General features: G+C 38.5%; 1 protein-coding gene across 3 annotated transcripts in view; it reads right to left on the bottom strand.

Annotated features, from left to right (window-relative positions):
- The window catches only part of bcam (basal cell adhesion molecule (Lutheran blood group)), a 67,412-nt gene that overhangs the window by 13,079 nt on the left and 39,816 nt on the right, over nucleotides 1–14,517 (bottom strand). For all 3 annotated transcript variants that reach the window (XM_008431162.2, XM_008431161.2, XM_008431160.2), the window contains exons 2-9: nucleotides 7,141–7,265; nucleotides 6,789–7,005; nucleotides 4,411–4,481; nucleotides 3,511–3,607; nucleotides 3,226–3,414; nucleotides 2,179–2,300; nucleotides 1,948–2,089; nucleotides 1,324–1,439 (exon numbers count right to left, since the gene is read on the bottom strand). In XM_008431162.2, coding sequence (XP_008429384.1) covers nucleotides 1,324–1,439; nucleotides 1,948–2,089; nucleotides 2,179–2,300; nucleotides 3,226–3,414; nucleotides 3,511–3,607; nucleotides 4,411–4,481; nucleotides 6,789–7,005; nucleotides 7,141–7,265 — 1,079 coding nt within the window. The remainder of the gene's footprint in view (nucleotides 1–1,323; nucleotides 1,440–1,947; nucleotides 2,090–2,178; nucleotides 2,301–3,225; nucleotides 3,415–3,510; nucleotides 3,608–4,410; nucleotides 4,482–6,788; nucleotides 7,006–7,140; nucleotides 7,266–14,517) is intronic.

A 14,517-nucleotide genomic window follows, 5' to 3' on the forward strand; every position in this document is an offset into this window, starting at 1 on the left:
GAGGAAGAGAGAAATGCTGTAATAAAACCGGTTGGATTCACAGTATCACCCCTTTCATACTTTCTTTATGCTCCGTCTGTTTAAAATTGAAAACAGAACAGCACAGAGAAAATCTAGACGGAGGGCTTGGTGTTGTGCTGGGAAAGCAGGGGAGCAATCTTCACACACACTGTTTGACAGTGCAGTGATAACAGGTCATCCTCGGTGATAAACCTTTCGTTTGCAATTCTTCTCCTCTTCTTCTCATAGGAATCCTTCCAACTCGGAAACAACATATTCCCAACACAGTTTCTACCGTACCCACGAGACACAACAACAGATAATAAGACTGGAACAACAGGCCTAACGCTGCAGGAGCATCACACACATAACAAGAGCAGATGCTGGGGTAAATAGCAAAACATTAAAGTATGATCGTATGTAAATAGAGATGCTTCAAATAGTGTAAGAAAAAGAACATATTAACTTAATAGGTTAGTCACAGGAAATAATTACTGAACAAAATCAGTATAATTTGAGAAAAAACTGACAGTATTGAGTCGAGAACATATAATCTAAAGATACCTATTTATTTATTTATTTGATTTTTAAGCAGGAAAAGATTAAATGAAAGACTCAGCATAATTGCTGTTTTAGAGCACGTTACTGTTCCACGCAAAACACAAAGATATGCAACATAACATCACAACAACATATACTGTAAGACACACAGAGATACTAATTTACAAAATAACGGTGATCACAAACAGTGTTGTGGAACAGATGACGTGCATGAGTCGTCTTAGTGCCAGTGCCGAGATGGACTTTATATGTTGTGGAATGTCATTCCATGCTTTAGTATAAACACAGAAAAATGATCTCTGGTCATAAGAGTTTTCAAAGTACTGACCAATACTGACCTCAGATGTATATTACTACCTTGTAAGTTATTTAATATGTAACCAAAAAAACTTTGAAGTTTAAATAATTTTGTGTTTGAATAATGAAAATGCTAAATTGCATGTTAATGGGCATGAAAATTCGCTTTAGCTTTTATTTTTTCTTGCTTTCACTTTTTGTCTGTTTTGAAGAATATAAGTAAGGTAAAATAAAAATAATAATTTTGATAAAGTTGACTTGTTTCATGTATTATCAGCTTAGGTTTATAATATCTGAGAAAAATAATGTAGCAAATAGTATTTATTGAAAGCCTATTTATTGAGGACTAATACCCACAGCAGCTCTACACCATCCTCTTTCTATTTTGACTATTAAACATCAGAGTCATAAAGAGTCTAGCTGTATTCTTCCACCAATAAGAAAGCTGGTTCAGCCTTAATGTACCTTCTTCCACAGCACGGTGTGAATTTTAGACGCCTTGGTCTTACACTGCCACTGAACCTGCTTTCCCAAATCGATAATCTGATTCCCAGCGGGAGTGACGCTCATCTCGTCAATGTCTAGAGAAAAGAAAACAAACAGACGCTTAGCAACATGGATTGAGACACCTTGAAATCTGAGGTTTGGTACAGAGAGGGTAAGGAAAAAATTTTAAATAAAAAAAAACCTGCTCATCCATTTAACATCCATGTAATAAGACTCCAGAAATTACAGTACATAACAGAGTATTGAATCTTAAACTTACTCTTAATTTAATCCAATTCTGAAGCCAGAGTTAACAATTTTTCAAGGCTATCAACGCTTAATGTGTGTGATGAGATCAAATTAGACACTGTGGTGGAGATAGCATTAAAGCAGCAGATGAACTGTGAAGAAGTGAAGCAGATATTGAAACCCTGAAAGGATTTTATTATCGCTAATTCCATGCAAGACTTTTAAATTTAAGGATTTATGACTCAAATGTGAAAAAAAAAAAATCTTAAAAGAATGATTCACTGTTAGGTTGAAATTATTTTTTTTATGCATTGTACTTTGATGTGCATTTGTGTATGTGTCTGTCTCACTCACAGTTGACAGTAAGGACCGTGGTGTTAAACTTCTCAATCACGTCTGAGTCGTAGTCGTACGTAGAGCACTTGTATGTACCGGAATCCGTACGCTTGACATTCCTCAGTATCAGAGAACCGTCCGCACCAGGAATATTCTTTTCCTGTAAATTGAATCACAGATTTAACACCTGAATGATGAAGCCAGCTAAATATGATGTGAAAGATCGATAATCTTGACGTGTTTACATACATCTTTCGAAAAGTCAAACTCAGGCTGTGGGTTTCCATCCGTTTCACATTTTAGGGTGACAGTATCACCCTCTTTGACCACAGTTGGGTTGAACAGATTAAACATAATGTTTTCAAAAGGATCTGGATGACGACAAGAGCAGATGTGGAACAGGTTGAAAATTCAATCAGTGGTTAAAGCTACAGTTATACTTTACATAAAAAGATGAGCATGACATTACATTACAATCTACAACCATTGGAGTTGAGATAATTATTGTCTGTAACAGCACCTGAGATATTTGGACAGGTTTTTATGTGCTTTTTAACCCGCAGGTTAGGGGTCAGTCAAGTATGGAAATACCATGGTGATTCAACCAATGCAAATGGAATCAGAATAGTCATAAGCCCTCCTTATCTAAATTAACCAGGTAGATGGCTGCTTTTGCTTTGGATTTTATTAAGCACAGTTGACCAACAACTGTACTTAAAATTGTTTTTACTAAAAAGACAATTTTCATCCACTCCTTTCATGTCCTTTGCCCAGGGCTAAGATGGAAGACAACTTATTAGACACTGCAAAGGACTTGAGACTATAAGGTGGAGGTTTGCCTAAAAGCAGCAACAAATGACTCTTATCGTACAGCCAGTACGATAACTGAATGGTTTCGAAGAAAGTATTGTTATGTCTTACAACAGTCAAAATACTGGGAAAAAAAATTGAGGCAAGACTTCAAATGTATTGTTCTCTGCTCTGACTGGAGCTTTGGCAATTTTGCATTTTTAACTATTCTATTTATACTATTTTGCTGGGAAGCAGCATAATCTTTATTGGAAATTGCTTTGTTATCTGCCGTTTCCATGTTCTATCTGAGGCAGAACGAGTGTCCAAACGTTCCGATTCCTGTCACTGTCCAAATGCACTCATGTCACACTAACAAGTAAATCTAAATTTGCTGAAAATGTGTTCTGTTTGTATAAAAAAAATGAAACAAACCCCCATTAAAAACACCCAAGCACCAGTCTTTCTGTATTCACTCAAACATTCAGCTCCCAGATTTTCACTCACAGTTAAGATCAATTTTCATGGGTTCAGACTTCTTCTGGATGTTCTTGTTCTTCTCTCCTGCCAGGCTGTACTCCACAGTACAATGAAACGTAGAGTCCTTGTCGGCCTTCGTGGGCTGCATGTACAGTGTGTTCTTTATGGTGTAAAGACCCGTAGTCTCCTTCACCGTAGAAAGAATCATGTAGGTCTCTGACAGAGATTAGTAAAACCATTAATCATGACATAAACGCCTTTGAGTGTCTTAAGCAAAACAGTATCAAGCTCCATCGTCCAGAGGACACATACTTTCCCTTCTGTCTTTGATCTCAGGAAGAGGCTGGTTGTCTTTGAACCAAATGATCCTTGGAGAGGGGAATCCATTCTTTGCTTCGCAAGTGCCGACCTGATTCCAATTTGAGAAAACAGAAATTACAAAGTGATATCAGTTGACAAACTATTTGCTGAAAGGATTTGGAAGGTTTTCCAACTGGTCCAGCTCTGACTGGTGAGAAACGGTTTGAAATGCAGAAATCTGATCTTATTTTCAATCGGAGAGTGCATCGTACCCTAACACTAACGTTTTGCACCACAACACTCTTTAACTGTAGGAAGACAAAATAGCTATTTTCAATATCAGTGAGATGATATCACATCCAAATTTTCATCTGGACTTAAATTAGACTTTAAATGGCCATGTTAAGACATTGCTTTTGTTGTCCTTAAGCCATTTTGTGACATCAGCACTAATAATGGCCACTGTCTCAAAACAAAGACAAAAAACTAAGTTTATTCTCCAGGGGAAAAAAAACCCCAAACAAACAAAAAAAAAACAAGGATTATTTTTTTGTAGTAATTTACATTCCATTCTGAATATTTGATTACAAAACAACAACCCTAAAATCTTGGATAATAACAATCACCATCCAACACAATGTTAAAAATTTTCAGCATCGACAAATAAAACTTTTGAATCCAACAAAAATCAAAATCAGAATCAGCCTTATTGGCCAAACAAGGGATTTTACTGGGGGTTTCAAGTGTTCACAGTGTATATACATAAAATATACTGCTCAAAAAAATAAAGGGAACACTTCAGTGTTCACTTAAATGTTAAAGTGTTCCCTTTATTTTTTTGAGCAGTGTATAAATGTATAAGCTTTAGAGGAAATAAAATAAGGTAACATGTACACAAGATGAAATACAAACCTCTGAGCTGAACTGTTGTGTCACTGAGATGGCCTGAGACGGTTTTTGGATTTCTGGTTTCTGGGGAGCAACTGAAATGAAAAAGAAAACAACTATTAATCATCAAGAGAAAGGGGTTTTTAGATATCATATGCAAGTGCTCACAATCACTGACTTCCCACATTTGTATTTCAAACCACACGCCCTCTGACCCTGTTAATTAAATCTAGTAGTAAATAACCTTGCTCATAGTATTCCTTTGCAAACCGGGTTCATCTGCGTAGATAAGAGTCAGACAGGGAAGAAACTCCCACTTCCTACTCCCTGCTTAACACAAACACACACATTCAGCCACAGGTGTGAGCTCCCCCATTTATTTCTCTCCTTTATTCCCAAGCTGACTTGTCCAAGGTCATTTTATCTCCTCCTGCAGCTGTCGACTGTGCATGGAAATAAACAATAGATGGGTGTTTCTTTTTCTCAATCCTTCACAGAGATCTACAATTTTCAATCCCCTCCTTGTCCACATACGTGTGGAGTGTTTGGAGAGAAAGAGACTATATTTTTTTTTTTGAAATTAAACCCTCCAGATGGAGTTTCTGTCCTTCGTAGCTCCATGGTGAAGGACCTCTACCCTCTCAAGGACTTTCTAAAAGTACTGGCAGGCCAAGGGAACGGGAAACTGAGAGTTGTTTTTCTTTTGTAACACGGTTCCAAATTCCCTTGAGAACTGTTTATATTCTGGACAATAGCAGTGTAACCAGATTTATCTTCTCTTCCCTCCCACATATAAAGCAATGTTTTCAGCAAAAAACTATTTGGTTTTCTGTAGCTGATTGTAATTTATGAAAACTTGGCTAGAGGAGGAGAAAAAACAGCATAAAATAAATTATGCTGGTAACCAGTATTACAGTATTCAAATGTTTCAAAAAGTAGGATTTTGAAGTAATTCTGATGGTCTAAAGACTTTTTTCATAAAATGCCAGAGACAGTGCAGGAGTGGCTGATGCTTTCTCCAGATGTGTAGAGTACAGAAATGCAGCATTGTCTTCTCACTGTCCCATTGTCCTCAGACAATGGGAAACACACTATTTCCTCGTTTACAAAAATATTGTCTGATTGGAAATGTTTCGAGTCTGTTTGAAATCAAGAACTGTCACAACTTCTCTCACTCTAAAATTCAAATAAAGTTTTATACTGTTACAGAGTGATTTTGTTGGATATAGTGGCTTTTGAGACATCTACCGCACCACAGTAAAGCCAAAGATCTTTAAGCAAAAGCTTGATGTCCTGAGTTCTGTTGTGCTCCTCTAACTCCTTCTTTTCTGTTGTCTGTATTCAGATTTAGTAGCTATGCAGTAGCCAAAGTTACACATTCAAGCATAAAAGAGTTACTCCGAGGCTTATTCAGTTATTGGTAGTAGATTGGCACTCTTAAATCCTGGGTATGAGCATAAACAATAAATAAGTGCTATTACATTATTGTTGCAATATTATGCCTGTGATTTTTATCAGAAAGCGTGATAATCAATATTACATTATGCATTATGTTTTTTATGCTATAATGTGTCGTGTTATTGTAGCGTTTTTGACAAAAAACTATTACACACTGTCACTATAATATTTTCCCTCAAAGTTACTGTTTGAATATCATACCTGATGCCTTTTCACAAAGTAATTGCTGGTTTGCATTTCAGATATTATTTAGCAGAAATGTCTAGTTATTGTGATAACACGCATATAACAATCTCATTGTTTAGTCATGTAGCATTTTTTTTAGATGCTACCTGACTATATGGTTGTTATTCAGTATTTAAAAAAATAAGAACAAAATAACAAAAATAAGAACAACTGAAAGTCCAATACAAGACAGAAGTAAGTGCTTCTCATTTAAGATTACATGGTAAGGAAGGAGCAAGGAAACATCGCTCTGCACCAGGGTCAGGCCTTCGCATGACGGTGATAAATCTTGACTCTTATTAGGAAGAGATATATGAGACGTGACAAGTATGATTGAACTATTCATCAATTATGCCTAGTGCCATTAAACTGTGGTTAATTGACCTCTGGGGAACTTGTCAAAGGAATTTGGGATCAGCGAAAGCCTAAAATTATAACACATAAAAATAAAAAAACATCACACAAATGTTTTGGTTCTTGAAAGGTCCAGACTATTGCAACAAATCTCTCTACATCTCATTTAGGAGACTTAAGTGTAAACGCATACATGTCTCAAATCAATTCAATATGCATTAGGTGCTTAAGACAAGCATAAATGGACACACATAAATCTCACAATTTTGAAACCTTTTTGAAAGTGACACAAAAAAACTCAGCATAAGTTACTTTTGAAGTTCAGTAGGAATGTTTGATGCGTTAAGGAGAACTGGCCTACGTACCAAACACTTCAAGAATGGTTTCGCCTTCTCCAGACCCGTCCTTGCCGGCAGTGACCTGGCAGTAGTATTTGTTTGGATCTGAGGGTTTCACAGACTTGATGGTCAAGGTGAGGTCTTCTTCGAGAGTGACTCGACCAACCAGAGGAGTACCGGGGTCGCTCATTCGCTCGCCAGAATTTGTACGATAGGCCACTCTTATTCTTTGATTATCAATCTCCTGAAAAAGATTTAAAGAGAACAAACAAAAAAACAAAAAGCTGAATCTCTGACAGTGCGCTTTGTACTTTAGGAACTTCAATGTAAAAATGCTTCTTATGTGTAAATATTTTGACACAGTATATAATCCACTTACAATGTGCCAACCAACAACAAAACTTGGCAAGGCTGTGCCAGAAAATGTACAGGGCAGTTTGGCTGTTGTTCCTCCGTCCGCCTCCACCTTCGGAGTCACCTTCACAGTTACAGCGCCACAGCAAACTGGAAAAAGAAAAGCAAAAACAAAAAAGTTGATCATACGTGTCATCCTGTTTACACAGACCTATTTAATACATTTGAATATTATTGAAAGGTTATTTTATTTCTGTAATTCAATTCACAAAGAAAGAAACATTATGTAAATTAATTACACACAGAATAAAGTTTTCTTGCATTTATTTTGCTAATATGATCATCTCTCTGATTACAGCTATTAAAGGCAAGATATTTAAGATTTAGGAAAAAAAAAACATGGTGGGAGTGTTGTGATGTCTGGAGCTGCTTTGTGACTTGCTGTAATTGATTGAACCTGGCATTCTGCTGTCTACATGAAAATCCTAAAGGGTAATATCGATAACTGGCCTTAAGCTTACATCTATTTGGGTAAGTAGCAGAACAATGTTCCAAAGCACACCATTAACTCTACATAGGAATGACTGGGCTTCTCCAAAACCTTCATTTAGTTTTTGTTTTTTTGGGTGTTTGGACCTCTGATTGAGATCCTGTGACATCAGTTCAAACAGGATATTCAGGCTGGAAAACCCTCCAAGAAATAAATGAACTCTTTAAAACAGGTGGGCAAATCTTCCTCCTTAGCTGCTTAAAAGATGACCTTCCCTGTTGTCAACACTTGAGATCTATTCCGCCCATGTTGACAATTATTTATAAGGCTAAAGAGCTAATTAAGTTAAGTCAGGCTGGTTTGAAAAGTTACAATTTCTTTTTCCCAAGGATTCCTTTGTTTGTTAAAAGATGAATTTCATTTCAGCTCTCCAAAAAATATTCTTTCAACACATCTGTTTGAAAACAATGCTGAACCTCAATAGCAAGAATGTAAGAGACAAAGAAAGACATACAGGTAAATCTTTCTGGTGGTAAGACAATGTCAGAAGGTGAAACATCTTTTAAGTATCTAATCATTCTTGAATCGGTTATGGAAACTGTATATTAGGACCACAGCTGTTCTTTAATGCAAGAGCAGCACATCCACATTGTTAAGGTACCCCAGGAGAAGCAGTGCAGCCCTTGGGACTGGTGTGCTCCCATTTCAACAGACATTAGGATGCACCCAGTGTCCCAGATTTCCATGCAAGACAATGCAGCTGAGGAACAAAATGGGCCTTGGCTACTTTCTCCAGGGACAGACAACTTATTCCCCAAGAAGACTGAATTACAATTCGAGCTGCTGAGAAACAGGATGGAGAGCTGGGGGAAGCAAAAGAGCTCAATTCCTGCAAACACAATGTGTAAGTTCCACATGTTTTCAATCAAAATGACAAAAAGCTGCAGGAAAAAGGCAGTACTACAAAGGGTTAATATATTTATCATGCTATATTTAATTAGAAATCTGTCGATAACCATGACCGGTCTTTGTCGTTCCCAATTTAGATGTGCAATTTCAGGGCTTGTCAATATTACTTATGTCAGACTTATTCAACACGTCGGGAAATAGACCAAAGTTTTTAAGAAGTCAGTCGTGTTTGTGATAAAATAAAGCATTGAACCAAAGTAGTTAATCCGAAACGCTTCAAAAACACCCTTATATATAAACTGAAGTTAATATTTAAACTGCAGGCATGCATATGGCTAATGAAATACACAGACCCAATATTCTGTATGATCACATAAATTAATCATACCATTAATTTCTAGACTACAAAATCCACCTCTGAATAATTTATTTGTTGTGAAAATCTGCCAAGAGTGGAGAGAATATAGACTTCTGGGAACCGTAGCGGCTTGACAGGCTAGTTTTATTAAGGAGGCAGAGAGACGGAGAAGGAGAGGATGAAAGGGAGTTTTTATAAAATGTCTGCAGAGAGATGAGAGGAGCTAAGTGATGGACGTCTCGTTATCAGTCTGAAGAATAGAAGGGAAGACACGGAGCATTAAAAAATTTGGGAGGAAATAACAGGGTGTGCTGTCAAAATGAAGTACTATTTTAGCTTTGAGTTGTTAGTGAGACACATTCCACTGTGGTCAGTCGCTGCGATTCACCACAACCCACAAACCACAGAGGGGTCAAAGACCAGTGAGGTGCTGACATTTGATAAAACGATCTCACGTCTCTGTCCAACATTTTACCCTCTCGCTTACTTTGCTCGGTTACTTTTTCACTTCCCTTGTCTCTATTTTTAATCTTGCTTCTCTTTTTTTCCCCCCACTCCTCCTCATAAAATTTTTCAATCTCAAGAGGACTGGTTTTACAAACTGATACTCATGGCCTATGTTTGTAAAGGGGGGAACGCCGCTAAAAGTATCCTCTACTTTTACGCCAAAACAAACAACAAAGCAGCCAAGCAAATGTACGGGAATGTTTGCGCAAATGAAGCACAGAGCTTTTCAACAGCACTTAAGGTTTAAGCGTCCCGCTGAGTGCTACATGGGAAAAACACACATTGTCGCACACAAAACATTAAAGTAAAAGACCTTTTGGCACATGTGCAGGATGTTTTACTCTTTACCAGGTGAGATACAGTAATTGGAGTTCTTTTAGATTTACAGTAATTATGGTACTAATAATTGCAACTTTTGCTAAAACTTTTTTAAGCTACAAGAAACTATGCTTGGGTGGTGAGACGCTGTAATCAGACCACCCAGGAAATCTAAAAGCAACACTGCTTTGCTTTGATTGCTGTTTTCAAACTCTGTTTTAACTGATGCAAATGTGGACAGATAAGTTCAAACTGTGCAATTGGGTTTGTGTTCATGTTCTGTATGAGTGCAGAATTATTTTTCTCTTCAGTGATAAAAGCAGGAAGAGCAGTACATTTGTATTAAAAAGTGTATTTTCATTTAAAAGTGTTTCACCAGATGTAGTGGGACATGCTGTCCTAGAATAAGCAGTGGAAGAGTCGCCTGTGGAAGCACAACACCTGCTACTTGACGTGTTTGCTGCAAGAAAACTTCCAGTTGGGTCTTCAGAGGTTAAAACTTTGCCACATTCCCAGTTTAGACATGATTAAACGTTAATGAGATTTGGGAAGTCTCAAACTTGATTAGAAATCATAATTCATGGCTTGTCAAAGCGCGAAAGCTAGAAACTTGTTGAACTATTTTCCCATATCTACCCGTATTACAGGTTTTGAAGTGACGTCTTCATCTAAAATCATCTAAAATCCAAAGTGGCAGATCAGAAATGGGACTGAACTCTGAAAAGTGCATTATCTAGTTGCAGCTGCATGAGAAAATGGTTCCAATTATAATCTTTAAAAAGGTTTGCAAATATGCTACAAATAACTAAAATGATTTAATTTAGAAGGCGACACACATTCTTTGACAATAAGTTGTAATACTTTATACTGCAGCTTACTTTAGATGGCTTAAAGACTGGATTTCAAATTCCAACCCTGAAAGCAAAGAATATTTTCAGTTTCCTCACTAGTGTTTGAGCCATCTGTTAGAACTCAGATTGGACAACCTTGTCCTGACCGCTTAGTATTTCTGACTGCCACTGATGTCACATGAGCAGAATACATTGAGAAAAATTAAAATAAATAAAGGTTTGTCAGAAAACCTTGAGCATTGATGCAATAAGGGGAAAGAAGACTCTTCTTGTAACAATAACGCACAAGAGTAAAAGGGAGATGTAGCCTTTTCCACAGCAAATGTGAAGCCTCTTCACTGATTATTTGAGGATGCAGATTAAAGATTCAAATCACATTGGCTGACAGTTGATTTTGAGCCATGCAAGTCACACTAAAGCAATCCTATTTCAACTCAGGAGGAAATACTGTAACATCTGTGTCTCATTCTTGCATCACACATTAAGAACATTTTTCAACCATCCATCCATCCATCCATTTTCTTGCACCCTTTTTCCCTCAGTGGGGTCGGGAGGGGTGCTGGTGCCCATATCCAGCCAACGTTTCGGGCGAGAGGCGGGGTACACCCTGGACAGGTCGCCAGTCTGTCGCAGGGCAACACAGAGACACACAGGACACACAACCATGCACACACACACTCATACCTAGGGGCAATTTGGAGAGGCCAATTAACCTGACAGTCATGTTTTTGGACTGTGGGAGGAAACCGGAGTACCCGGAGAAAACCCACCATGCACAGGGAGAACATGCAAACTCCATGCAGAAAGACCCCAGGCCGGGAATCGAACCCAGAACCTTCTTGCTGCAAGGCAACAGCTCTACCAACTGCGCCACTGTGCAGCCCCATTTTTCAACCACTGGTGCAAATTTGCCAAACATAATGTGTTTACAACCGATCCCCTCTCACTTCCACAACTGTTAAAGCCCCCCCCTTTTTTTATTTTACTTTTATTTTATAATGATGTAAAACTGTTATGAGTTGAAGCATTCGGTGAAAGACTGTTACCATAATTTACAGAACAAACAACCCACTGAGGACGATTAGGTGGCGCTGACGTCTGGTAGGACTCAATTAAAAGGCATAAAAGTCTAAATCAGCAGAGTCCATCTACATCACATCCTGCTTCTTCGGCCAAATTGCTGCTCACTGATTTTATTTTCTGTCTCCCTCTCAGACGTATCTTTTGGTGCAATTCGCAACACGCTGAGTCCGGAGTGATCAATCGGGCCACCGCTCTGTGTTTTATACACTCGGGGCAGCTGGACAGTCAGAGATGGGCAATTAAAGAATAATTAGGGAGTCTTCCATCCAATCTGAGCCTGGAGCAGCTTGTGGGTGTGTGCTGCAGTGTTTGTGTATTTACAGAAACAGGCTGATGGCTATCATATTGTGTGAGAGCGAGAAAAAGAAACAAGGAGGAGCAGTGGGGGCTACTGGAGCGTAGGGAGGGATGGGGGGGAACGGTGGCGGAGGGGCCTCGTTAGCTGATGCAGGCTAGATAATCGGATTTTGTTAAAGAGAGGGAAAGTGTGTGTGAGGTGTGTTTGAGCGGGTAGAAAGGCAGATGGGAACAATATGGTCAGATTGTGACCTGCACACATAAAACATAAACACACACACACCCTTACAGTACATCTATAATGCATGTGATATTTATGAGCATCCTAACTCCTTTAAAAAAGCTCTGGCTAAGTACGCTGTGTGAGGAAAAGCATCCAAAGTCTGCAGCAGAAGCAGAGAGGAGGAGACCCAGAGGGTTGTGTCAGTCCCACATCTACTGAAAAGTTAATGTGAAACGAACTTTAAAACCCTCCTGTCTGCCTCCTCTCTCTGCTGCATCTCTTTCTTTTTTCTCCTCTCTTTCTCTCTCTCTCTCACACACACACACACATGCACACACACCCACGCACACACGAAGAGAGAAAAGAGGGAGCCTCTCATTATGAAAAGAGCCAGCTGGAGCCTCTCGCTCTCTTGTCCTCTTTTTCTTTTGTTTTTGTCTCACCTACTGTCATATTCTGGACATCATACCGGGAGCCCTTTCTCTTTGGCATGCCTCCTTTTATCCCTGAATCTCAAAGAGCATCTTTTAATACCCAGTGCTCAAGTCTTTTATTTACAACAGAAGCTTAAGATTTGCAAGTTGGCGATATAATAAACCAAAGAAGAAAGAGGGACGGAGGGAGAGAAGAAAAGAAAAACACTGTGCTGTATGACAGTCAGCTATAACCAAAGTTTTTTAAGTCACCATATACTCTTTTTATATATATATTTATATATATAGCTATCTTGCTAATCCAAACACAGTTCTTGTAAAAAGTGATAGGTGATTGATGTAACTCAGAGAAGTGTTTACCTCTGCATAATACAGCTAGGGGTCCAAGAGAGGTGACTTAGACTTCAGACTGCATATATTACAGTGATGGATCATAAAACCCCACATCAACACTGCCACAGGAAGTGTACAGAAGATTATTCTGAGCCAAACATAGGGAAGTGCAGCACACACACAACGTGGCACCTGATGAACGATGAATGTCAGTGTGCGTGCGTGCGTGTGTGTGTGTGTGTGTGGGCGTGACGGGGTGCGTGTGTGTGTGTGCGTGCGTGTGTGGGGGTGAGTGTGCGTGTGTGGTCCAAAACTCAGACAGGATTAGTGGCTTTGAAAGTTGGCAAAGCAAACAGTGCTGGGAGACACAGCTTCAATGTCATGAAGGACTTAATCACCTACAGTATGAGGTAATGAGGCTCACAGCAAAAACACAGGCAACTTGCAGACATTTTCACATGATGTCAACCAGAAGCTTCAATGCATTTCATTGGGAAATTATGTGACAAATCAAAGCAAATACTACATAACTGTGAAGAAGAAGAACATTAAGACATGGTTTTCATATTCTGTTACAAATGAAACTGATGGAAGCTCCTTCATATTTGGCAAATCAATGTCAATATTTTGTTGAACAAAATTTCAAACTGTCAACTGTGGCCTGAATTTTGACTAGAGCGTTGCAACATTGGGTAATAATAGGTTAAGATTTTTGTTGCAACTTTGACGAAGAACTGGTTGCTTGAAAAATCTCTTTGGTTGAATAAGTAAAAAGTCTAAGAGTGCAAGTCTCTTTTGAGGTCTTTGCAATTGTTCATCAACTATTAATAGATGGAAAAATCATTCTAAATATACTGAAAGAGGTGCTGATCAGTCGAAAGCGTTGAATTCTGGAAGTTGCATCATGCTTTGCTGATTACCACATGCTGAAATCCACTCAGCTCTCTATGACATCGCAGCTGTTTCTTCTAGATTTCACTCAGTTTGCTGTGCTTTGCATTTTTTATCATGCTTCTTCCATGTTGTTCCAGCTATTCTCTTTTTTGGAATGCATATGTTGTATTTCTTACAGCTGTAAATAGCGTCCTTTCCTTTTCCATTTAAATAGATTTGCCTAATGAAAAATAATATTCGGAGGTGCACTCAGTTGGAACTGAGACGAAACACGTTCCTCTGGCTTATCTTTAAGCAAGAAAGCCTAGAATATTTTTGATTTGAAGCCATCAGGGGATGAAATTGATTGTAAGACTATCTATTTATTCTAACAAAGAAAGTAGCAGAAGAACAATGCAGTTTCACTTCCACAAACAAAACGCTAGCATCGCCTGTGTGGACAAAGTTTTTTAGCTAAGGATTAAGTCATCTTCCCCTCATCTGGCTAGCACTGACAATTTCCTGTAAATATTAAGGACTGGAGCAGATTCAAATCTTGTCTTTATGGGCCTCCTTCACTAAGTGCTCACATCAATCTGCTTGCCATGCCATATTGCAACAGTATGACAATACAGTTTGTTTAGGGAGTTTCATTTCTGCAGCCAAACTTGATCAATCTCAGACATTTTTCCCAAAGGTGGAGACATAATGGAGTAAAACAAATAG

Source organism: Poecilia reticulata, linkage group LG16 (assembly GCF_000633615.1).
Source record: "Poecilia reticulata strain Guanapo linkage group LG16, Guppy_female_1.0+MT, whole genome shotgun sequence".
Lineage (NCBI taxonomy): Eukaryota > Metazoa > Chordata > Actinopteri > Cyprinodontiformes > Poeciliidae > Poecilia > Poecilia reticulata.